This window comes from Scyliorhinus torazame, chromosome 1 (assembly GCF_047496885.1).
Source record: "Scyliorhinus torazame isolate Kashiwa2021f chromosome 1, sScyTor2.1, whole genome shotgun sequence".
NCBI classification, from domain to species: domain Eukaryota; kingdom Metazoa; phylum Chordata; class Chondrichthyes; order Carcharhiniformes; family Scyliorhinidae; genus Scyliorhinus; species Scyliorhinus torazame.
The window spans coordinates 419,249,085-419,276,040 of record NC_092707.1 but is presented as its reverse complement, the minus strand read 5'-3'; the positions used below and the strand labels follow the sequence as shown (position 1 = coordinate 419,276,040).

At 46.7% G+C, this 26,956-nt stretch overlaps 1 protein-coding gene across 1 annotated transcript in view; it reads left to right on the top strand.

Annotated features, from left to right (window-relative positions):
- LOC140428640 (junctional adhesion molecule C-like) overlaps positions 1-26,956 on the top strand; it is a 74,091-nt gene that overhangs the window by 29,453 nt on the left and 17,682 nt on the right. The window contains exon 4 of the mRNA XM_072515317.1: positions 17,621-17,756. Within this exon, the coding sequence (XP_072371418.1) occupies positions 17,621-17,751 (131 nt within the window). The 3' untranslated portion in view covers positions 17,752-17,756. The remainder of the gene's footprint in view (positions 1-17,620; positions 17,757-26,956) is intronic.

Genomic DNA, 26,956 nt, shown 5'->3' with positions numbered 1-26,956 from the left:
CAGTGTGTGTCTCCAAATGAAAACAGTCCATTACAGTTACAGTGTTTGTCTCCGAATGAACACAGCCCATTACAGTTACTGTGTGTTTCTCCAAATGAACACAATCCATTACAGTCACAGTGTGTGTCTCCGAATGAACACAGTTCATTACAGTTAGAGTGTGTGTCTCCGAATGATCACAGTCCATTACAGTTACAGTGTGTGTCTCCGAATGAACACAGTTCATTACAGTTACAGTGTGTGTCTCCGAATGATCACAGTCCATTACAGTTACAGTGTGTGTTTCCGAATGAACACAGTCCATTACAGTTACAGTGCATGTCTCCGAATGATCACAGCCCAATACAGTTACAGTGTGTGTCTCCGAATGAACACAGTTCATTACAATTACAGTGTGTGTCTCCGAATGATCACAGTCCATTACAGTTACAGTGTGTGTCTCCGAATGAACACAGCCCATTACAGTTACAGTGTGTGTCTCCGAATGAACACAGCCCATTACAGTTACAGTGTGTGTCTCCGGATGAACACAGCCCATTACAGTTACAGTGTGTGTCTCCGAATGAACACAGTCCATTACAGTGACAGTGTGTGTCTCCGAATGAACACAGTCCATTACAGTTACAGTGTGTGTCTCCGAATGAACACAGCCCATTACAGTTACAGTGTGTGTTTCCGAATGAACACAGTCCATTACAGTTACAGTGCGTGTCTCCGAATGATCACAGCCCATTACAGTTACAGTGTGTGTCTCCGAATGAACACAGTCTATTACAGTTACAGTGTGTCTCCTAATGATCACAGTCCATTACAGTTACAGTGTGTCTCCGAATGAATACAGCCCATTACAGTTACAGTGTGTGTCTCAGAATGAACACTGTCCATTACAGTTACTGTGTGTGTCTCCTAATGATCACAGCCCATTACAGTTACTGTGTGTGTCTCCGAATGAACACAATCCATTACAGTCACAGTGTGTGTCTCCGAATGAACACAGTCCATTACAGTTACAGTGTGTCTCCTAATGATCACAGTCCATTACAGTTACAGTGTGTCTCCGAATGAATACAGCCCATTACAGTTACAGTGTGTGTCTCCGAATGAACACAGTCCATTACAGTTACAGTGTGTGTCTCCGAATGAACACAGCCCATTACAGTTACTGTGTGTGTCTCCGAATGAACACAATCCATTACAGTCACAGTGTGTGTCTCCGAATGAATACAGTCCATTACAGTTACAGTGTGTCTCCTAATGATCACAGTCCATTATAGTTACAGTGTGTCTCCGAATGAACATGGTTCATTACAGTTACAGTGTGTGTCTCAGAATGAACACTGTCCATTACAGTTACAGTGTGTGTCTCCTAATGAACACAGTCCATTACAGTTACAGTGTGTGTCTCCGAATGAACACAGCCCATTACAGTTACTGTGTGTGTCTCCGAATGAACACAATCCATTACAGTCACAGTGTGTGTCTCCGAATGAACACAGTTCATTACAGTTACAGTGTGTGTCTCCGAATGATCACAGTCCATTACAGTTACAGTGTGTGTCTCCGAATGAACACAGTTCATTACAGTTACAGTGTGTGTCTCCGAATGATCACATCCCATTACAGTTACAGTGTGTGTCTCCGAATGAACACAGCCCATTACAGTTACTGTGTGTGTCTCTGAATGAACACAATCCATTACAGTCACAGTGTGTGTCTCCGAATGAACACAGTTCATTACAGTTACAGTGTGTGTCTCCGAATGATCACAGTCCATTACAGTTACAGTGTGTGTCTCCGAATGAACACAGTTCATTACCATTACAGTGTGTGTCTCCGAATGATCACAGTCCATTACAGTTACAGTGTGTGTCTCCGAATGTATACAGTCCATTACAGTTACAGTGTGTGTCTCCGAATGAACACAGTCCATTACAGTTACAGTGTGTGTCTCCGAATGAACACAGTCCATTACAGTTACAGTGTGTGTCTCCGAATGATCACAGTCCATTACAGTTACAGTGTGTGTCTCCGAATGATCACAGTCCATTACAGTTACAGTGTGTGTCTCCGAATGAACACAGTCCATTACAGTTACAGTGTGTGTCTCCTAATGATCACAGTCCATCACAGTTACAGTGTGTGTCTCCGAATGAACACAGTCCATTACAGTTACAGTGCGTGTCTCCGAATGATCACAGCCCATTACAGTTACAGTGTGTGTCTCTGAATGATCACAGTCCATTACAGTTACAGTGTGTGACTCCAAATGATCACAGTCCATTACAGTTACAGTGTGTGTCTCCTAATGAACACAGTCCATTACAGTTACAGTGTGTCTCCTAATGGTCACAGTCCATTACAGTTACAGTGTGTCTCCGAATGAATACAGCCCATTACAGTTACAGTGTGTGTCTCAGAATGAACACTGTCCATTACAGTTACAGTGTGTGTCTCCTAATGATCACAGTCCATTACAGTTAAAGTGTGTGTCTCCAAATGAAAACAGTCCATTACAGTTACAGTGTTTGTCTCCGAATGAACACAGCCCATTACAGTTACTGTGTGTTTCTCCAAATGAACACAATCCATTACAGTCACAGTGTGTGTCTCTGAATGAACACAGTTCATTACAGTTAGAGTGTGTGTCTCCGAATGATCACAGTCCATTACAGTTACAGTGTGTGTCTCCGAATGAACACAGTTCATTACAGTTACAGTGTGTGTCTCCGAATGATCACAGCCCATTACAGTTACAGTGTGTGTCTCCGAATGAACACAGTTCATTACAATTACAGTGTGTGTCTCCGAATGATCACAGTCCATTACAGTTACAGTGTGTGTCTCCGAATGAACACAGCCCATTACAGTTACAGTGTGTGTCTCCGAATGAACACAGCCCATTACAGTTACAGCGTGTGTCTCCGGATGAACACAGTCCATTACAGTTACAGTGTGTGTCTCCGAATGAACACAGTCCATTACAGTGACAGTGTGTGTCTCCGAATGAACACAGTCCATTACAGTGACAGTGTGTGTCTCCGAATGAACACAGCCCATTACAGTTACAGTGTGTGTTTCCGAATGAACACAGTCCATTACAGTTACAGTGCGTGTCTCCGAATGATCACAGCCCATTACAGTTACAGTGTGTGTCTCCGAATGAACACAGTCTATTACAGTTACAGTGTGTCTCCTAATGATCACAGTCCATTACAGTTACAGTGTGTCTCCGAATGAATACAGCCCATTACAGTTACAGTGTGTGTCTCAGAATGAACACTGTCCATTACAGTTACTGTGTGTGTCTCCTAATGATCACAGCCCATTACAGTTACTATGTGTGTCTCCGAATGAACACAATCCATTACAGTCACAGTGTGTGTCTCCGAATGAACACAGTCCATTAGAGTTACAGTGTGTCTCCTAATGATCACAGTCCATTACAGTTACAGTGTGTCTCCGAATGAATACAGCCCATTACAGTTACAGTGTGTGTCTCCGAATGAACACAGTCCATTACAGTTACAGTGTGTGTCTCCGAATGAACACAGCCCATTACAGTTACTGTGTGTGTCTCCGATTGAACACAATCCATTACAGTCACAGTGTGTGTCTCCGAATGAACACAGTCCATTACAGTTACAGTGTGTCTCCTAATGATCACAGTCCATTATAGTTACAGTGTGTCTCCGAATGAACATAGTTCATTACAGTTACAGTGTGTGTCTCAGAATGAACACTGTCCATTACAGTTACAGTGTGTGTCTCCTAATGAACACAGTCCATTACAGTTACAGTGTGTGTCTCCGAATGAACACAGCCCATTACAGTTACTGTGTGTGTCTCCGAATGAACACAATCCATTACAGTCACAGTGTGTGTCTCCGAATGAACACAGTTCATTACAGTTACAGTGTTTGTCTCCGAATGATCACAGTCCATTACAGTTACAGTGTGTGTCTCCGAATGAACACAGTTCATTACAGTTACAGTGTGTGTCTCCGAATGATCACATCCCATTACAGTTACAGTGTGTGTCTCCGAATGAACACAGCCCATTACAGTTACTGTGTGTGTCTCTGAATGAACACAATCCATTACAGTCACAGTGTGTGTCTCCGAATGAACACAGTTCATTACAGTTACAGTGTGTGTCTCCGAATGATCACAGTCCATTACAGTTACAGTGTGTGTCTCCGAATGAACACAGTTCATTACCATTACAGTGTGTGTCTCCGAATGATCACAGTCCATTACAGTTACAGTGTGTGTCTCCGAATGTATACAGTCCATTACAGTTACAGTGTGTGTCTCCGAATGAACACAGTCCATTACAGTTACAGTGTGTGTCTCCGAATGAACACAGTCCATTACAGTTACAGTGTGTGTCTCCGAATGATCACAGTCCATTACAGTTACAGTGTGTGTCTCCGAATGATCACAGTCCATTACAGTTACAGTGTGTGTCTCCGAATGAACACAGTCCATTACAGTTACAGTGTGTGTCTCCTAATGATCACAGTCCATCACAGTTACAGTGTGTGTCTCCGAATGAACACAGTCCATTACAGTTACAGTGCGTGTCTCCGAATGATCACAGCCCATTACAGTTACAGTGTGTCTCCTAATGATCACAGCCCATTACAGTTACAGTGTGTGTCTCCGAATGATCACAGTCCATTACAGTTACAGTGTGTGTCTCCAAATGATCACAGTCCATTACAGTTACAGTGTGTGTCTCCTAATGAACACAGTCCATTACAGTTACAGTGTGTCTCCTAATGGTCACAGTCCATTACAGTTACAGTGTGTCTCCGAATGAATACAGCCCATTACAGTTACAGTGTGTGTCTCAGAATGAACACTGTCCATTACAGTTACAGTGTGTGTCTCCTAATGATCACAGTCCATTACAGTTACAGTGTGTGTCTCCAAATGAAAACAGTCCATTACAGTTACAGTGTTTGTCTCCGAAAGAACACAGCCCATTACAGTTACTGTGTGTTTCTCCAAATGAACACAATCCATTACAGTCACAGTGTGTGTCTCCGAATGAACACAGTTCATTACAGTTAGAGTGTGTGTCTCCGAATGATCACAGTCCATTACAGTTACAGTGTGTGTCTCCGAATGAACACAGTTCATTACAGTTACAGTGTGTGTCTCCGAATGATCACAGCCCATTACAGTTACAGTGTGTGTCTCCGAATGAACACAGTTCATTACAATTACAGTGTGTGTCTCCGAATGATCACAGTCCATTACAGTTACAGTGTGTGTCTCCGAATGAACACAGCCCATTACAGTTACAGTGTGTGTCTCCGAATGAACACAGCCCATTACAGTTACAGTGTGTGTCTCTGGATGAACACAGTCCATTACAGTTACAGTGTGTGTCTCCGAATGAACACAGTCCATTACAGTGACAGTGTGTGTCTCCGAATGAACACAGTCCATTACAGTTACAGTGTGTGTCTCCGAATGAACACAGCCCATTACAGTTACAGTGTGTGTTTCCGAATGAACACAGTCCATTACAGTTACAGTGCGTGTCTCCGAATGATCACAGCCCATTACAGTTACAGTGTGTGTCTCCGAATGAACACAGTCTATTACAGTTACAGTGTGTCTCCTAATGATCACAGTCCATTACAGTTACAGTGTGTCTCCGAATGAATACAGCCCATTACAGTTACAGTGTGTGTCTCAGAATGAACACTGTCCATTACAGTTACTGTGTGTGTCTCCTAATGATCACAGCCCATTACAGTTACTGTGTGTGTCTCCGAATGAACACAATCCATTACAGTCACAGTGTGTGTCTCCGAATGAACACAGTCCATTACAGTTACAGTGTGTCTCCTAATGATCACAGTCCATTACAGTTACAGTGTGTCTCCGAATGAATACAGCCCATTACAGTTACAGTGTGTGTCTCCGAATGAACACAGTCCATTACAGTTACAGTGTGTGTCTCCGAATGAACACAGCCCATTACAGTTACTGTGTGTGTCTCCGAATGAACACAATCCATTACAGTCACAGTGTGTGTCTCCGAATGAACACAGTCCATTACAGTTACAGTGTGTCTCCTAATGATCACAGTCCATTATAATTACAGTGTGTCTCCGAATGAACATAGTTCATTACAGTTACAGTGTGTGTCTCAGAATGAACACTGTCCATTACAGTTACAGTTTGTGTCTCCTAATGAACACAGTCCATTACAGTTACAGTGTGTGTCTCCGAATGAACACAGCCCATTACAGTTACTGTGTGTGTCTCCGAATGAACACAATCCATTACAGTCACAGTGTGTGTCTCCGAATGAACACAGTTCATTACAGTTACAGTGTGTGTCTCCGAATGATCACAGTCCATTACAGTTACAGTGTGTGTCTCCGCATGAACACAGTTCATTACAGTTACAGTGTGTGTCTCCGAATGATCACATCCCATTACAGTTACAGTGTGTGTCTCCAAATGATCACAGCCCATTACAGTTACAGTGTGTGTCTCTGAATGAACACAATCCATTATAGTCACAGTGTGTGTCTCCGAATGATCACAGTTCATTACAGTTACAGTGTGTGTCTCCGAATGAACACAGTCCATTACAGTCACAGTGTGTGTCTCCTAATGATCACAGCCCATTACAGTTACAGTGTGTGTCTCCGAATGATCACAGTCCATTACAGTTACAGTGTGTGTCTCCGAATGATCACAGTCCATTACAGTTACAGTGTGTGTATCCGAATGAACACAGTCCATTACAGTTACAGTGTGTGTCTCCTAATGATCGCAGTCCATTACAGTTACAGTGTGTGTTTCCTAATGATCACAGTCCATTACAGTTACAGTGTGTGTCTCCGAATGAACACAGTCCATTACAGTTACAGTGTGTGTCTCCGAATGAACACAGCCCATTACAGTTACAGTGTGTGTTTCCGAATGAACACAGTCCATTACATTTACAGTGCATGTCTCCGAATGATCACAGCCCATTACAGTTACATTGTGTGTCTCCGAATGAACACAGTCCATTACAGTTACAGTGTGTGTCTCCGAATGATCACAGTCCATTACATTTACGGTGTGTGTCTCCTAATGAACACAGTCCATTACAGTTGCAGTGTGTGTCTCCTAATGATCACAGTCCATTACAGTAACAGTGTGTGTCTCCGAATGAACACAGTCCATTAAAGTTACAGTGTGTGTCTCCGAATGAACACAGCCCATTACAGTTACAGTGTGTGTCTCCGGATGAACACAGTCCATTACAGTTACAGTGTGTGTCTCCGAATGAACACAGTCCATTACAGTTACAGTGTGTGTCTCCGAATGAACATAGTCCATTACAGTTACAGTGTGTGTCTCCGAATGAACACAGCCCATTACAGTTACAGTGTGTGTTTCCGAATGAACACAGTCCACTACAGTTACAGTGCGTGTCTCCGAATGATCACAGCCCATTACAGTTACAGTGTGTGTCTCCGAATGAACACAGTCCATTACAGTTACAGTGTGTGTCTCCGAATGAACACAGTCCATTACAGTTACAGTGTCTGTCTCCTAATGATCACAGTCCATCACAGTTACAGTGTGTGCCTCCGAATGAACACAGTCCATTACAGTTACAGTGTGTCTCCGAATGAACACAGCCCATTACAGTTACTGTGTGTGTCTCCGAATGAACACAATCCATTAAAGTCACAGTGTGTGTCTCCGAATGAACACAGTTCATTACAGTTACAGTGTGTGTCTCCGAATGATCACAGTCCATTACAGTTACAGTGTGTGTCTCCGAATGAACACAGTCCATTACAGTTACAGTGTGTGTCTCCGAATTATCACAGTCCATTACAGTTACAGTGTGTGTCTCCGAATGATCACAGTCCATTACAGTTACAGTGTGTGTCTCCGAATGAACACAGTCCATTACAGTTACAGTGTGTGTCTCCTAATGATCACAGCCCATTACAGTTACAGTGTGTGTCTCCGAATGAACACAGCCCATTAGAGTTACAGTGTGTGTCCCCGAATGAACACAGCCCATTACAGTTACAGTGTGTCTTTCCAAATGAACACAGTCCATTACAGTTACAGTGCATGTCTCCGAATGAACACAGCCCATTACAGTTGCTGTGTGTGTGTCCGAATGAACACAATCCATTACAGTCACAGTGTGTGTCCTCGAATGAACACAGTTCATTACAGTTACAGTGTGTGTCTCCGAATGATCACAGCCCATTACAGTTACATTGTGTGTCTCCGAATGAACACAGTCCATTACAGTTACAGTGTGTGTCTCCGAATGAACACAGCCCATTACAGTTACAGTGTGTGTTTCCGAATGAACACAGTCCATTACAGTTACAGTGTGTGTCTCCGAATGATCACAGTCCATTACAGTTACAGTGTGTGTCTCCTAATGATCACAGTCCATTACAGTTACAGTGTGTGTCTCCGAATGAACACAGCCCATTACAGTTACAGTGTGTGTCTCCGGATGAACACAGTCCATTACAGTTACAGTGTGTGTCTCCGAATGAACACAGTCCATTACAGTTACAGTGTGTGTCTCCGAATGAACATAGTCCATTACAGTTACAGTGTGTGTCTCCGAATGAACACAGCCCATTACAGTTACAGTGTGTGTTTCCGAATGAACACAGTCCACTACAGTTACAGTGCGTGTCTCCGAATGATCACAGCCCATTACAGTTACAGTGTGTGTCTCCGAATGAACACAGTCCATTACAGTTACAGTGTGTGTCTCCGAATGATCACAGTCCATTACAGTTACAGTGTGTGTCTCCGAATGAACACAGTCCATTACAGTTACAGTGTGTGTCTCCTAATGATCACTGTCCATCACAGTTACAGTGTGTGCCTCCGAATGAACACAGTCCATTACAGTTACAGTGTGTGTCTCTGAATGAACACAGCCCATTACAGTTACTGTGTGTGTCTCCGAATGAACACAATCCATTACAGTCACAGTGTGTGTCTCCGAATGAACACAGTTCATTACAGTTACAGTGTGTGTCTCCGAATCATCACAGTCCATTACAGTTACAGTGTGTTTCTCCGAATGAACACAGTCCATTACAGTTACAGTGTGTGTCTCTGAATGATCACAGTCCATTACAGTTACAGTGTGTGTCTCCGAATGAACACAGTCCATTACAGTTACAGTGTGTGTCTCCTAATGATCACAGCCCATTACAGTTACAGTGTGTGTCTCCGAATGAACACAGTCCATTACAGTTACAGTGTGTGTCCCCGAATGAACACAGCCCATTACAGTTACAGTGTGTGTTTCCAAATGAACACAGTCCATTACAGTTACAGTGCATGTCTCCGAATGAACACAGCCCATTACAGTTACTGTGTGTGTGTCCGAATGAACACAATCCATTACAGTCACAGTGTGTGTCTCCGAATGAACACAGTTCATTACAGTTACAGTGTGTGTCTCCGAATGATCACAGTCCATTACAGTTACAGTGTGTGTCTCCGAATGAACACAGTTCATTACAGTTACAGTGTGTGTCTCCGAATGATCACAATCCATTACAGTTACAGTGTGTGTCTCCGAATGATCACAGTCCATTACATTTACAGTGTGTGTCTCCTAATGAACACAGTCCATTACAGTTACAGTGTGTGTCTCCTAATGATCACAGTCCATTACAGTTACAGTGTGTGTCTCCGAATGAACACAGTCCATTACAGTTACAGTGTGTGTCTCCGAATGAACACAGCCCATTACAGTTACAGTGTGTGTCTCCGGATGTACACAGTCCATTACAGTTACAGTGTGTGTCTCCGAATGATCACAGTCCATTACAGTTAGTGTGTGTCTCCGAATGAACACAGTCCATTACAGTTACAGTGTGTGTCTCCTAATGGTCACAGTCCATTACAGTTACAGTGTGTGTCTCCGAATGAACACAGTCCATTACAGTTACAGTGTGTGTCTCCTAATGATCACAGTCCATTACAGTTACAGTGTGTGTCTCCGAATGATCACAGTCCATTACAGTTACAGTGTGTGTCTCCTAATGATCACAGTCCATTACAGTTACAGTGTGTGTCTCCGAATGAACACAGTCCATTACAGTTACAGTGTGTGTCTCCGAATGAACACAGTTCATTACAGTTACAGTGTGTGTCTCCGAATGATCACAGTCCATTACAGTTACAGTGTGTGTCTCCTAATGATCACAGTCCATTACAGTTAAAGTGTGTCTCCGAATGAATACAGTCCATTACAGTTACAGTGCATGTCTCCGAATGATCACAGCCCATTACAGTTACAGTGTGTCTCCTAATGATCACAGCCCATTACAGTTACAGTGTGTGTCTCCAAATGAACACAGTCCATTACAGTTACAGTGCGTGTCTCCGAATGATCACAGCCCATTACAGTTACAGTGTGTCTCCTAATGATCACAGCCCATTACAGTTACAGTGCGTGCCTCCGAATGATCACAGCCCATTACAGTTACAGTGTGTGTCTCCGAATGATCACAGTCCATTACAGTTACAGTGTGTGTCTCCGAATGAACACAGTCCATTACAGTTACAGTGTGTCTCCTAATGATCACAGTCCATTACAGTTACAGTGTGTCTCCGAATGAATACAGCCCATTACAGTTACAGTGTGTGTCTCCGAATGAACACTGCCCATTACAGTTACAGTGTGTGTCTCCGAATGAACACAGCCCATTACAGTTACAGTGTGTCTCCTAATGATCACAGCCCATTACAGTTACAGTGTGTGTCTCCGAATGATCACAGCCCATTACAGTTACAGTGTGTGTCTCCGAATGAACACAGTCCATTACAGTTATAGAGTGTGTCTCCGAATGATCACAGTCCATTACAGTTACAGTGTGTGTCTCCGAATGAACACAGTCCATTACAGTTACAGTGTGTGTCTCCTAATGATCACAGCCCATTACAGTTACAGTGTGTGTCTCCGAATGAACACAGTCCATTACAGTTACAGTGTGTGTCCCCGAATGAACACAGCCCATTACAGTTACAGTGTGTGTTTCCAAATGAACACAGTCCATTACAGTTACAGTGCATGTCTCCGAATGAACACAGCCCATTACAGTTACTGTGTGTGTGTCCGAATGAACACAATCCATTACAGTCACAGTGTGTGTCTCCAAATGAACACAGTTCATTACAGTTACAGTGTGTGTCTCCGAATGATCACAGTCCATTACAGTTACAGTGTGTGTCTCCGAATGAACACAGTTCATTACAGTTACAGTGTGTGTCTCCGAATGATCACAATCCATTACAGTTACAGTGTGTGTATTCGAATGAACACAGTCCATTACAGTTACAGTGTGTGTATCCTAATGATCACAGTCCATTACAGTTACAGTGTGTGTCTCCTAATGATCACAGTCCATTACAGTTACAGTGTGTGTCTCCGAATGATCACAGCCCATTACAGTTACATTGTGTGTCTCCGAATGAACACAGTCCATTACAGTTACAGTGTGTGTCTCCGAATGATCACAGTCCATTACATTTACAGTGTGTGTCTCCTAATGAACACAGTCCATTACAGTTACAGTGTGTGTCTCCTAATGATCACAGTCCATTACAGTTACAGTGTGTGTCTCCGAATGAACACAGTCCATTACAGTTACAGTGTGTGTCTCCGAATGAACACATACCATTACAGTCACAGTGTGTGTCTCCGAATGAACACAGTTCATTACAGTTACAGTGTGTGTCTCCGAATGATCACAGTCCATTACAGTTACAGTGTGTGTCTCCTAATGATCACAGTCCATTACAGTTACAGTGTGTGTCTCCGAATGATCACAGTCCATTACAGTTACAGTGCGTGTCTCCTAATGATCACAGTCCATTACAGTTACAGTGTGTGTCTCCGAATGAACACAGTCCATTACAGTTACAGTGTGTGTCTCCGAATGATCACAGTCTATTACAGTTACAGTGTGTGTCTCCGAATGAACACAGTTCATTACAGTTACAGTGTGTGTCTCCGAATGATCACAGTCCATTACAGTTACAGTGTGTGTCTCCTAATGATCACAGTCCATTACAGTTAAAGTGTGTCTCCGAATGAATACAGTCCATTACAGTTACAGTGCGTGTCTCCGAATGATCACAGCCCATTACAGTTACAGTGTGTCTCCTAATGATCACAGCCCATTACAGTTACAGTGTGTGACTTCGAATGAACACAGTCCATTACAGTTACAGTGCGTGTCTCCGAATGATCACAGCCCATTACAGTTACAGTGTGTCTCCTAATGATCACAGCCCATTACAGTTACAGTGCGTGCCTCCGAATGATCACAGCCCATTACAGTTACAGTGTGTGTCCCCGAATGATCACAGTCGATTACAGTTACAGTGTGTGTCTCCGAATGAACACAGTCCATTACAGTTACAGTGTGTCTCCTAATGATCACAGTCCATTACAGTTACAGTGTGTCTCCGAATGAATACAGCCCATTACAGTTACAGTGTGTGTCTCTGAATGAACACTGTCCATTACAGTTACAGTGTGTGTCTCCGAATGAACACTGCCCATTACAGTTACAGTGTGTCTCCTAATGATCACAGCCCATTACAGTTACAGTGTGTGTCTCCGAATGATCACAGTCCATTACAGTTACAGTGTGTGCCTCCGAATGATCACAGCCCATTACAGTTACAGTGTGTGTCTCCGAATGAACACAGTCCATTACAGTTACAGTGTGTCTCCTAATGATCACAGTCAATTACAGTTACAGTGTGTCTCCGAATGAATACAGCCCATTACAGTTACAGTGTGTGTCTCCCAATGAACACTGTCCATTACAGTTACAGTGTGTGTCTCCCAATGAACACTGTCCATTACAGTTACAGTGTGTGTCTCCGAATGAACACAGTCCATTACAGTTACAGTGTGTGTCTCCGAATGATCACAGTCCATTACATTTACAGTGTGTGTCTCCTAATGAACACAGTCCATTAAAGTTACAGTGTGTGTCTCCGGATGTACACAGTCCATTACAGTTACAGTGTGTGTCTCCGAATGATCACAGTCCATTACAGTTAGTGTGTGTCTCCGAATGAACACAGTCCATTACAGTTACAGTGTGTGTCTTCTAATGATCACAGTCCATTACAGTTACAGTGTGTGTCTCTGAATGAACACAGTCCATTACAGTTACAGTGTGTGTCTCCGAATGATCACAGTCCATTACATTTACAGTGTGTGTCTCCTAATGAACACAGTCCATTACAGTTACAGTGTGTGTCTCCGGATGTACACAGTCCATTACAGTTACAGTGTGTGTCTCCGAATGATCACAGTCCATTACAGTTAGTGTGTGTCTCCGAATGAACACAGTCCATTACAGTTACAGTGTGTGTCTTCTAATGATCACAGTCCATTACAGTTACAGTGTGTGCCTCCGAATGAACACAGTCCATTACAGTTACAGTGTGTGTCTCCGAATGAACACAGCCCATTACAGTGACTGTGTGTGTCTCCGAATGAACACAATCCATTACAGTCACAGTGTGTGTCTCCGAATGAACACAGTTCATTACATTTACAGTGTGTGTCTCTGAATGATCACAGTCCATTACAGTTACAGTGTGTGTCTCTGAATGAACACAGTCCATTACAGTTACAGTGTGTGTCTCCGAATGAACACAGTCCATTACAGTCACAGTGTGTGTCTCCGAATGAACACAGTTCATTACAGTTACAGTGTGTGTCTCCGAATGATCACAGTCCATTACAGTTACAGTGTGTGTCTCCTAATGATCACAGTCCATTACAGTTACAGTGTGTGTCTCCGAATGATCACAGTCCATTACAGTTACAGTGTGTGTCTCCTAATGATCACAGTCCATTACAGTTACAGTGTGTGTCTCCGAATGAACACAGTCCATTACAGTTACAGTGTGTGTCTCCGAATGATCACAGTCTATTACAGTTACAGTGTGTGTCTCCGAATGAACACAGTTCATTACAGTTACAGTGTGTGTCTCCGAATGATCACAGTCCATTACAGTTACAGTGTGTGTCTCCTAATGATCACAGTCCATTACAGTTAAAGTGTGTCTCCGAATGAATACAGTCCATTACAGTTACAGTGCATGTCTCCGAATGATCACAGCCCATTACAGTTACAGTGTGTCTCCTAATGATCACAGCCCATTACAGTTACAGTGTGTGTCTCCGAATGAACACAGTCCATTACAGTTACAGTGCGTGTCTCCGAATGATCACAGCCCATTACTGTTACAGTGTGTCTCCTAATGATCACAGCCCATTACAGTTACAGTGCGTGCCTCCGAATGATCACAGCCCATTACAGTTACAGTGTGTGTCTCCGAATGATCACAGTCCATTACAGTTACAGTGTGTGTCTCCGAATGAACACAGTCCATTACAGTTACAGTGTGTCCCCTAATGATCACAGTCCATTACAGTTACAGTGTGTCTCCGAATGAATACAGCCCATTACAGTTACAGTGTGTGTCTCCGAATGAACACTGTCCATTACAGTTACAGTGTGTGTCTCCGAATGAACACAGCCCATTACAGTTACAGTGTGTCTCCTAATGATCACAGCCCATTACAGTTACAGTGTGTGTCTCCGAATGATCACAGCCCATTACAGTTACAGTGTGTGTCTCCGAATGAACACAGTCCATTACAGTTATAGAGTGTGTCTCCGAATGATCACAGTCCATTACAGTTAGAGTGTGTGTCTCCGAATGAACACAGTCCATTACAGTTACAGTGTGTGTCTCCTAATGATCACAGCCCATTACAGTTACAGTGTGTGTCTCCGAATGAACACAGTCCATTACAGTTACAGTGTGTGTCCCCGAATGAACACAGCCCATTACAGTTACAGTGTGTGTTTCCAAATGAACACAGTCCATTACAGTTACAGTGCATGTCTCCGAATGAACACAGCCCATTACAGTTACTGTGTGTGTGTCCGAATGAACACAATCCATTACAGTCACAGTGTCTGTCTCCAAATGAACACAGTTCATTACAGTTACAGTGTGTGTCTCCGAATGATCACAGTCCATTACAGTTACAGTGTGTGTCTCCGAATGAACACAGTTCATTACAGTTACAGTGTGTGTCTCCGAATGATCACAATCCATTACAGTTACAGTGTGTGTATCCGAATGAACACAGTCCATTACAGTTACAGTGTGTGTCTCCTAATGATCACAGTCCATTACAGTTACAGTGTGTGTCTCCTAATGATCACAGTCCATTACAGTTACAGTGTGTGTCTCCGAATGATCACAGCCCATTACAGTTACATTGTGTGTCTCCGAATGAACACAGTCCATTACAGTTACAGTGTGTGTCTCCGAATGATCACAGTCCATTACATTTACAGTATGTGTCTCCTAATGAACACAGTCCATTACAGTTACAGTGTGTGTCTCCTAATGATCACAGTCCATTACAGTTACAGTGTGTGTCTACGAATGAACACAGTCCATTACAGTTACAGTGTGTGTCTCCGAATGAACACAGCCCATTACAGTTACAGTGTGTGTCTCCGGCTGTACACAGTCCATTACAGTTACAGTGTGTGTCTCCGAATGATCACAGTCCATTACAGTTAGTGTGTGTCTCCGAATGAACACAGTCCATTACAGTTACAGTGTGTGTGTCCTAATGATCACAGTCCATTACAGTTACAGTGTGTGTCTCCGAATGAACACAGTCCATTACAGTTACAGTGTGTGTCTCCGAATGAACACAGCCCATTACAGTGACTGTGTGTGTCTCCGAATGAACACAATCCATTACAGTCACAGTGTGTGTCTCCGAATGAACACAGTTCATTACATTTACAGTGTGTGTCTCTGAATGATCACAGTCCATTACAGTTACAGTGTGTGTCTCCGAAAGAATACAGTCCATTACAGTTACAGTGTGTGTCTCCGAATGAACACAGTCCATCACAGTTACAGTGTGTGTCTCCGAATGAACACATACCATTACAGTCACAGTGTGTGTCTCCGAATGAACACAGTTCATTACAGTTACAGTGTGTGTCTCCGAATGATCACAGTCCATTACAGTTACAGTGTGTGTCTCCTAATGATCACAGTCCATTACAGTTACAGTGTGTGTCTCCGAATGATCACAGTCCATTACAGTTACAGTGCGTGTCTCCTAATGATCACAGTCCATTACAGTTACAGTGTGTGTCTCCGAATGAACACAGTCCATTACAGTTACAGTGTGTGTCTCCGAATGATCACAGTCTATTACAGTTACAGTGTGTGTCTCCGAATGAACACAGTTCATTACAGTTACAGTGTGTGTCTCCGAATGATCACAGTCCATTACAGTTACAGTGTGTGTCTCCTAATGATCACAGTCCATTACAGTTAAAGTGTGTCTCCGAATGAATACAGTCCATTACAGTTACAGTGCGTGTCTCCGAATGATCACAGCCCATTACAGTTACAGTGTGTCTCCTAATGATCACAGCCCATTACAGTTACATTGTGTGTCTCCGAATGAACACAGTCCATTACAGTTACAGTGCGTGTCTCCGAATGATCACAGCCCATTACAGTTACAGTGTGTCTCCTAATGATCACAGCCCATTACAGTTACAGTGCGTGCCTCCGAATGATCACAGCCCATTACAGTTACAGTGTGTGTCCCCGAATGATCACAGTCGATTACAGTTACAGTGTGTGTCTCCGAATGAACACAGTCCATTACAGTTACAGTGTGTCTCCTAATGATCACAGTCCATTACAGTTACAGTGTGTCTCCGAATGAATACAGCCCATTACAGTTACAGTGTGTGTCTCCGAATGAACACTGTCCATTACAGTTACAGTGTGTGTCTCCGAATGAACACTGCCCATTACAGTTACAGTGTGTCTCCTAATGATCACAGCCCATTACAGTTACAGTGTGTGTCTCCGAATGATCACAGTCCATTACAGTTACAGTGTGTGTCTCCGAATGATCACAGTCCATTACAGTTACAGTGTGTGTCTCCGAATGAACACAGTCCATTACAGTTACAGTGTGTCTCCTAATGATCACAGTCAATTACAGTTACAGTGTGTTTCCGAATGAATACAGCCCATTACAGTTACAGTGTGTGTCTCCCAATGAACACTGTCCATTACAGTTACAGTGTGTGTCTCCGAATGAACACAGCCCATTACAGTCACAGTGTGTGTCTCCGAATGATCACAGCCCATTACAGTTACAGTGTGTGCCTCCGAATGATCACTGTCCTTTACAGTTACAGTGTGTGTCTCCGAATGATCACAGTCCATTACAGTTACAGTGTGTGTCTCCGAATGAACACAGCCCATTACAGTTACAGTGTGTGTCTCCGAATGAACACAGCCCACTTCAGTTACAGTGTGTGTCTCCGAATGATCACAGCCCAATACAGTTACAGTGTGTCTCCTAATGAACACAGTCCATTACAGTTACAGTGTGTGTCTCCGAATGAACACAGTCCATTACAGTTACTGTGTTTAGCTGCTCCTAGCTCGATCCTCGTTACTAAGTTGTGTTTATGTTGATGATATATTTCAGAAGAGGTGCCTCGAAATTTGGTCTCTATTGTTCTCCGCTCTCTGCTGACTGCCCTCCTGCTCCTGGTCGGGGCTCTGCTTGGTTTGTTCTACGTCAAACGGTGGGGGTGTTTCAGACAGTCATCAACATAGAGCAGGTAAGATGGAATCATTCAATTTTCCCAGTCCACCTGCATATTGAAGTCCCCCATGATTATTGTAAAGTTGCCTTTTTTTACAGCCTTTTCTATCTCCTGATTTATTTTCTGCCCCACATCCTGACTACTGCTCGGGGGCCTGTACATAACCCCCATCAGGGTCTTTTTACCTTTGCGATTCCTCAACTCTACCCACAGAGATTCTGTGCCTTCTGATCCTATATCGCTCCTTGCTATCGGTTTAACTTAATTCCTTACTAACAATGCAACCCCGCCCCCTTTGCCCATCTGCCTGTCCTTTCGATAGGACACATATCCTTGGATATTTAGATCCCAGCCCTGATCCCCTTGCAGCCACGTCTCTGTGATGCCCACAACATCGTACCGGCCAATTTCAATGTGTGCAACAAGCTCATTCACCTTGTTCCGTGTACTGCGGGCATTTAAGTACAACACCCTGGGGCTGGTTTAGCACAGGGCTAAATAGCTGGCTTTGAAAGCAGACCGAGGCAGGCCAGCAGCGCGGTTCAATTCCTGTACCAGCCTCCCCGAACAGGCGCCGGAATGTGGCGACTAGGGGCTTTTCACAGGAACTTCATTGAAGCCTGCTTGTGACCATAAGCCATTTTAATTTCATTTCACCCTCGGTCCTGCATTGACCACCTCCCTTGTCACACTTATACAGGTCATAGATTATCATAGAATTTACAGTGCAGAAGGAGGCCATTCGGCCCTTCGAGTCTGCACCGGCTCTTGGAAAGAGCACCCCACCTAAGTCCACACCTCCACCCTATCCCAGTAACCCAGTAAACCTGTCACCTTTTTGCTCTGCCTGAGGTTATATTCCTGCTCCCTTCTATACTCTCTGTTCTATTCCGTGTACTGGAAACTTTACTAACCTCTCCTGAGGCCTTGGCCCCTTTAACCCGTTTAATATCCTCATCATTAACCTGCACTCTGACCTTCTCCTATAACTTGGATTTTCTAATTCTCCGTACAACTGAACCGTCCCCCACTCTGCAGTTTAAAGCTCTATCTACAGCCCGAGTTATACAATTCGCCAGGACTCTGGGCCCAGCGTGATTCAGGTGAAGACCGTCCCAGCGGAACAGCTCCCTCCTTCCCCAGTACTGGTGCCAATGTCCCATGAATTCAAACCCATTCCTCCCACACCAATCTTTGAGCACGCATTTACCTCCTTAACCTTATTGCCACTGTGCCAATTAGCTCGTGGCTCAGGTAGTAATCCAGAGATTATTACCATAGAACATAGAACATTCCAGCGCAGTACAGGCCCTTCAGCCCTCGATGTTGCTCCGACCTGTGAAACCACTCTAAAGCCCATCTACACTATTCCCTTATCGTCCATATGTCTATCCAATGACCATTTGAATGTCCTTAGTGTTGGCGAGTCCAGTACTGTTGCAGGCAGGGCATTCCACACCCTTACTACTCTCTGAGTAAAGAACCGACCTCTGACATCTGTGCTATATCTATCTCCCCTCAATTTCATTCCCGTTGGGCAGTTGAAACCTCCCCTTCAGCTGCTCCAGTGTCGCTAGTCTGTCATCCGTGTGGAGGTCCCTCACGGTCAGTGTCCCCTCGTCCTGTCTCCTTCTTTGAAAGGTGGCGCCCATTGTGGCTGGCATGAACCTGAGATTGTTCCCGATGGGGGCCCGGGTGGACTTTTCAATCCGGCCAAAATGTTTCCTTAGCTGGTTCCATGTCCGGAGCTTGGCTGTTACCACTGGCCTTGTAGAGTGCTGGGCTGGCAGGAATGGGAGTGATGCTGTGGCAGAGGCTCGGAGGGAGGTCCCTATGCAGGAGTCCTCCTCCAGCCTCCATCCTTACCCATTGTGCCTCCGGCTCCCTTGCCCCTCCCCTCTTTCTGCTCTGGTCTCCAGTGGGTGTATTGCAGGTTTGGCTGGGCCTGTCCTCCCAAACCTCTCTTTCTTAACAGGAGTGTTTTGGGGATCCTTGGATTTTCACCCCCACATAAACGGCGTGATCATTTTGTCGACTGTGTTAAACATTACCCTGGGGGTGTAGATTGGTATGGATCTGAACAGGAAGAGGAACCTGGGCAGTATGCTCACCTTGATCGTCTGTACCCTCCCCGATAGGGAGAATGGGAGTGTGTCCCACCTCTGCAGAACCTTCACTTCCTCCGCCAAACTCTGTCTCTCTCTCTGTCTCTGTGTCTCTCTCTGTGTCTCTGTGTCTGTCCCTCTCTCTGTCTCTGTGTCTCTGTCCCTCTCTCTGTCTCTCTCTCTCTCTCTCTGTCTCTGTGTCTCTGTCCCTCTCTCTGTCTCTCTCTCTCTCTGTCTCTGTGTCTCTGTCCCTCTCTGTCTCTCTGTATCACTCTCTCTCTCTCTGTCTCTCTCTCTCTCTCTCTGTCTCTCTCTCTCTCTCTCTGTCTCTGTGTCTCTGTCCCTCTCTCTGTCTCTCTCTCTCTCTGTCTCTGTGTCTCTGTCCCTCTCTGTCTCTCTGTATCACTCTCTCTCTCTCTGTCTCTGTGTCTCTGTCCCTCTCTCTGTCTCTCTCTCTCTGTCTCTGTGTCTCTGTCCCTCTCTGTCTCTCTGTATCACTCTCTGTCTCTCTCTCTCTGTCTCTCTCTCTCTCTGTCTCTCTGTCTCTCTCTCTCTCTGTCTCTCTCTCTCTCTCACTGTCTGTATCTCTCTCTCTCTCTCTGTCTCTCTCTCTCTCTCTCTCTCTGTCTCTCTGTCTCACTGTCTCTCTCTGTATCACTCTCTGTCTCTCTCTCTCTGTCTCTCTCTCTCTCTGTCTCTCTGTCTCTCTCTCTCTCTGTCTCTCTCTCTCTCTCACTGTCTGTATCTCTCTCTCTCTCTCTGTCTCTCTCTCTCTCTCTCTGTCTCTCTCTCTCTCACTGTCTGTATCTCTCTCTCTCTCTCTGTCTCTCTCTCTCTCTCTGTCTCTCTCTCTCTGTCTCTCTCTCTCTGTCTCTCTCTCTCTCTCCTGTGGTGTTGGGTGCTCTGAGGTACAGGCGAACCAACACGTTTGCGATTGGTACAACGCAATTTTATTCCAACTAGTTATTTACACATCTGACTTGGTACTCAGCACGTTGTGACTGTGTGAGTGTCTTGCTATGAGGTCCTGGCCCTGTGCTGTCTCCAGATGGACTGGCCAGCAGGTGTCGTGTTTCTTGTCTTATACTGTATCTGCTCTTGTCTGTGATTGGCTGTCGTGTTGTGTGTGCTAATTGGTCTGTTGGTCTGTCTATCATGATGTGTGTGTTGTGATGTGTGTTTGAATATCATGACAACTCCCTCTGTCTCGCCCTCTGTCTGTCTCTCTGTCTCTCTTTGTCTGTATCACTCTCTGTCTCTGTGTCTGTCTGTCTCTCTCTCTCTCTCTCTGTCTCGCCCTCTGTCTGTCTCTCTTTGTCTGTCTCACTCTCTCTCTCTCTGTCTCTGTGTCTGTCTCTCTTTGTCTGTCTCTGTGCCTGTCTCTCTCTCTCTGTCTCTCTCTCTGATTCTGTGTCTGTCTCTCTCTCTCTCTCTGTCTCTGTGTCTGTCTCTCTCTCTCTCTCTGTCTCGCCCTCTGTCTGTCTCTCTGTCTCTCTCTCTTTGTCTGTATCTCTCTCTGTCTCTGTGTCTGTCTCTCTCTCTCTCTCTCTCTGTCTCTCCCTCTGTCTGTCTCTCTTTGTCTGTCTCACTCTCTCTCTCTCTGTCTCTGTGTCTGTCTCTCTTTGTCTGTCTCTGTGCCTGTCTCTCTCTCTCTGTCTCTCTCTCTGATTCTGTGTCTGTCTCTCTCTCTCTCTCTGTCTCTCCATCTCCCTCTCTGTCTCTCAGTCTCTCTGTCTCTCTCTCTGTCTCTGTGTCTGTCTCTCTCTTTCTCTCTCTCTCTCGCTGTCTCCCTCTCTGTCTCTCACTGTCTCTGTGTCTCTCTCTCTGTCTCTCTCTGTCTGTCTCTCTGTCTGTCTCGCTCTCTGTCTCTCTCTCTGTCTCTGTCTCTGTGTCTGTCTCTGTGTCTGTCTCTCTCTGTCTCTTTCTCTGTCTCTCTCTGTCTGTCTCTCTGTCTGTCTCGCTCTCTGTCTCTCTCTCTGTCTCTGTCTCTGTCTCTGTGTCTGTCTCTCTCTGTCTCTTTCTCTGTCTCTCTCTGTCTGTCTCTCTGTCTGTCTCGCTCTCTGTCTCTCTCTCTGTCTCTGTCTCTGTGTCTGTCTCTCTCTATCTCTCTCTCTGTCTCTCTCTGTCTCTGTCTCTGTCTCTGTCTCTCTCTCTCTCTCTGTCTCTGTCTCTGTCTCTCTCTGTTTCTCTCATCTGTCTCTGTGTCTGTCTCTCTCTCTCTCTCTCTCTCTCTGTCTCTGTGTTTCTCTCTCTCTCTGTTTCTGTCTCTCTCTCTCTCTGTCTCTGTGTCTCTCTCTCTGTCTCTGTCTCTGTCTCTCTCTCTCTCTGTTTCTCTCTCTCTGTCTCTGTGTCTGTCTCTCTCTCTCTCTGTCTCTCTCTCTGTCTCTGTGTCTGTCTCTCTCTTTCTCTCTCTCTCTCGCTGTCTCCCTCTCTGTCTGTCTCGCTCTCAGTCTCTCTCTCTGTCTCTGTCTCTGTGTCTGTCTCTGTGTCTGTCTCTGTGTCTGTCTCTCTCTGTCTCTCTCTCTGTCTCTCTCTGTCTCTCTCTGTCTCTGTCTCTGTCTCTGTCTCTCTCTGTTTCTCTCATCTGTCTCTGTGTCTGTCTCTCTCTCTCTCTCTCTCTCTGTCTCTGTGTTTCTCTCTCTCTCTGTTTCTGTCTCTCTCTCTCTCTGTCTCTGTGTCCCTCTCTCTGTCTCTGTCTCTCTCTCTCTCTGTTTCTCTCTCTCTGTCTCTGTCTCTGTCTCTCTCTCTCTCTGTTTCTCTCTCTCTGTCTCTGTGTCTGTCTCTCTCTCTCTCTGTCTCTCTCTCTCTCTGTGTTTCTCTCTCTCTCTGTCTCTGTGTCTGTGTCTCTCTGTCTCTCTCTCTGTCTCTCTCTCTCTCTGTGTCTCTGTGTTTCTCTCTCTCTGTCACTGTGTCTCTCTGTCTCTCTTTCTCTGTCTCTCTCTCTGTCTCTGTGTCTCTGTCGCTGTGTCTGTCTCTCTCTCTGTCTCTGTCTCTGTGTGTCTCTCTCTGTCTCTCTCTTTGTCTCTGTCTCTCTGTATCTGTGTCTCTGTGATGAACGGTTCCGGCCTTATCATCATGTAAGGTGATGTCCCCTTTAAGACCGGGCTTGGAACCCTGGGGACTCCGCCTCTGGCTCCGCCCACCTGGGAGCCATACATAAAGGGCTGCCTCATGGTCTGTGCAGCAGTCAGCTCTCGTCTCTCGGTGTAGCACAGTTATTAGTCTAATAAAGCCTTCTTTACAGTTTAATCTCTAAGCGTCGTTATTGAGGGTACCTCAATTTATTAGACTAAACTAGATTCAGGATGGACGCAGGCCTAAAACCAGAGAAGCTCAATCTGGAAGCACGAACGCCGGAGGCAAAGGAAATTTTTAAATACTGGCTGCGGTGCTTCGAGGCCTACCTGGACTCCGCAGAGACTCCCATCCTGGGGCCACGCAAGCTGCGTCTACTCCACGCCCGGGTGAGTCACAGAATCTCCGCCACGCTCGAAAAGGCGACGACTTATGATGCGGCGATCGAGTTGCTCCGCAAGCGGTTTGTCAAACCCGTCAATGAGGTGCACGCCCGGCATCTGCTCTCTACCTGCCGGCAGCGCTCGGGGGAATCGCTCGACGAGTTTGTTGAGAAACTCGCCGTATTACAGGCCTGTGCCACGCGGCGACCCGCTCACCATGGGGGCACACCGTGCACTTCTGCGGGCACGGCCAGCACCCACGCCCACGCTGCCCAGCCCGCTCCATGATCTGCAGCGACTGCGGGAAGAAAGGGCACTTTGCGAGGGTCTGCCTGGCCAGACCCAGGGGCCAGAAAAACAAAGAACAGCCGGCCCGAAAATCAGGCTCTCGGGCCCGCAGGCCTCGCAATGCTGCTGCGCACCGACCCAACACGCCCCCTTCTGACGCGTCATCAGCCTCGTGCAAATCATGTGAGCGGCCATCTTGTCGGCGGTTATCTTCACGGCACGCGCAGCCAGCGGCGGCCATTTTACGACTCCGACTACCCGCGACTGGGTGCGATCACCCTCGATCAAACTCGGCCAAAACACCTGCAGAACTCCATGATGCAGGTCCAGGTCAACGGGCACGACACTGCATGCCTCTTCGACTCCGGGAACACGGAGAGCTTTATCCACCCTGAAAGGATAAGGCGCTGCTCCCTACGCACCCATCCCGCATCCCAAACCATAGCCCTCGCATCCGGGTCCCACTCGGTACAAATCACGGGGTACTGTATTGTGGATCTCTCGATCCAGGGTGCCAAATACACACGTTTCAAATTTTATATCCTCCCTCACCTCTGTGCCCCCCTACTGCTCGGACTGGATTTCCAGTGCAGCCACCGAAGCCTGACACTGAAGTTCGGCGGACCCTTGCCCCCCCCTCACGGTGTGCTGCCTTGCGACACTGAAAGTCGCTAACCTCACTCCTGACTGTAAGCCCGTCGCCACCAGGAGCCGGCGCTACAGTGCCCAAGATATGGCTTTTATCAAGTCAGAGGTCCAGCGTTTACTGGGAGAGGGGGTCATCGAGGCTAGCCACAGCCCTTGGAGAGCGCAAGTGGTGGTAGTCCGGTCCGGGGAGAAGAAACGGATGGTCGTGGATTATAGCCAGACCATAAACCGATTCACGCAGCTTGATGCGGACCCCCTTCCTCGCATCGCGGAAATGGTAAATCGGATCGCCCAATACCGAGTCTTTTCCACGGTCGACCTCAAATCTGCCTACCACCAGCTCCCCATCCGACCAAAAGACTGCCCCTACACTGCCTTCGAAGCAGCCGGCCGGCTCTTCCACTTCCTCAGGGTTCCCTTTGGTGTCCCAAATGGGGTCTCCTCCGCCTTTCAAAGGGCGATGGACCAAATAGTGGACCAGTACGGTTTGCGGGCTACATACCCGTACTTGGACAATGTCACCATCTGCGGCCATGATCAGCAGGACCATGACGCGAACCTCAAAAAATTCCTCCAGACCGCCCGAGCCTTTACCTGACCTATAACGAGGGCAAATGCGTTTTCCACACCACCCGGCTGGCCATCCTCGGCTTTGTCGTGGAAGACAGGGTCCTAGGTCCCGACCCCGACCGCATGCGCCCCCTTAAGGAACTCCCTCTCCCCCGCAGCCTCAAGGCCCTCAAACGGTGCTTGGGGCTTTTCTCCTATTACGCCCAGTGGGTCCCCAAGTATGCGGACAAAGCCCGCCCACTCCTAAAGACCACCACTTTTCCCCTCTCGGCTGAGGCTCAATTGGCCTTCAACCGCATTAAGGCCGACATCATCAAGGCCGCCATGCACGCGGTGGACGAAACCATCCCTTTCCAGGTAGAGAGCGATGCATCAGACATCGCCCTGGCTGCTACCCTCAATCAAGGAGGCAGACCAGTAGCGTTCTTCTCCCGAACCCTCACCGCCTCCGATGTTCGACACTCTGCAGTCGAAAAGGAGGCACAAGCCAATGTGGAGGCTGTGCGGCGCTGGAGACACTACCTAGCCGGTAGGAGGTTTACCCTCGTCACCGACCAACGGTCGGTCGCCTATATGTTCGATAACACGCAACGGGGCAAAATAAAAAACGATAAAATTTTGAGGTGGAGGATCGAACTCGCCACCTACACGTACGATATCAAGTATCGTCCAGGGGAGCTCAACGAGCCCCCAGATGCCCTGTCCCGCGGCACATGCGCCAACGCGCAGGAGGACCGCCTGCAAGCCATCCACAATGACCTCTGCCACCCGGGGGTTACCTGGCTCGTCCATTTCATCAAGTCCCGCAACCTACCTTACTCAACCAAGGAGGTCAAGGCCATGGTCAGGGCCTGCCAGGTCTGTGCGGAGTGCAAACCGCACTTCTACCGGCCAGACAAGGCTCGGCTCGTGAAGGCCTCGGGGTCCTTTGAGCGACTAAACGTGGACTTCAAGGGCCCCTCCCGTCCACCAACCGTTATGCCTATTTCCTCACCGTGATCGATGAGTTCTCCCGTTTCCCATTCGCCATTCCCTGCACCGACATGACCTCAGCCACGGTGATTAAGGCACTGCACAGCATCTTCACCCTGTTCGGTTTCCCTGCTTATATCCACAGCGACCGGGGTACATCGTTCATGAGCGATGAACTGCGTCAGTATCTGCTCAGCAAAGGCATCGCCTCGAGCAGAACGACCAGCTATAACCCACGGGGAAACGGGCAGGTGGAGAGGGAGAACGCGACCGTGTGAAAGGCTGTTCTTCTGGCCCTGCGGTCGAGAAATCTCCCAACCACCCGCTGGCAGGAGGTCCTACCCGATGCCCTACACTCCATTAGGTCACTCCTCTGCACGGCCACGAATGAGACCCCTCACAACCGATTGTTTCTCTTTCCCAGGAAGTCTACCTCCGGGGTCTCGCTTCCACCTTGGCTGACGGCTCCGGGACCTGTTCTTCTCCGGAGGCACACGAGGAGCCATAAAACAGACCCCCTAGTTGAAAAGGTCCGACTGCTCCACGCCAACCCCAGTTACGCCTACGTGGAGTATCCCGACGGCAGGCAAGATACGGTTTCCCTCCGGGATCTGGCGCCCGCTGGATCCTCCACCACAGACGCCCCTTCCCGCGCCGCTCCCCTGCAGGACCCGTCGCCCCCTACAACACACCCCCTTCCGGCCCTACCACCCATTGGTGAGCTCCTACCGTGCGCCCCCCCTTGCGCCTATACACACCCCGCCGGTGACGGCACCGCTACCCCCGGCCCTGCCTAGTTCCTCTGCCCCGACCCGGACCGAAACTCCGACCGCTGTGCTCCCGGATGTGCCCTCAACCGGGACGTCCGTGCCCGCCGCACCACCGCCCGAATTGAGGAGATCGAGGAGGACGATCCGGCCACCGAGACGGATGGACCGATGATGGCACTTCACCCCTGCCGGACTCTTTTTTTAAACAGGGGGTGAATGTGATGAACGGTTACTGCCTTATCATCATGTAAGGTGATGTCCCCTTTAAGACAAGGCTTGGAACCCTGGGGACTCCGTCTCTGGCTCCGCCCATCTGGGAGCCATACATAAAGGGCTGCCCCATGGGCTGTGCAGCAGTCAGCTCTCGTCTCTAGGTGTAGCACAGTTATTAGTCTAATAAAGCC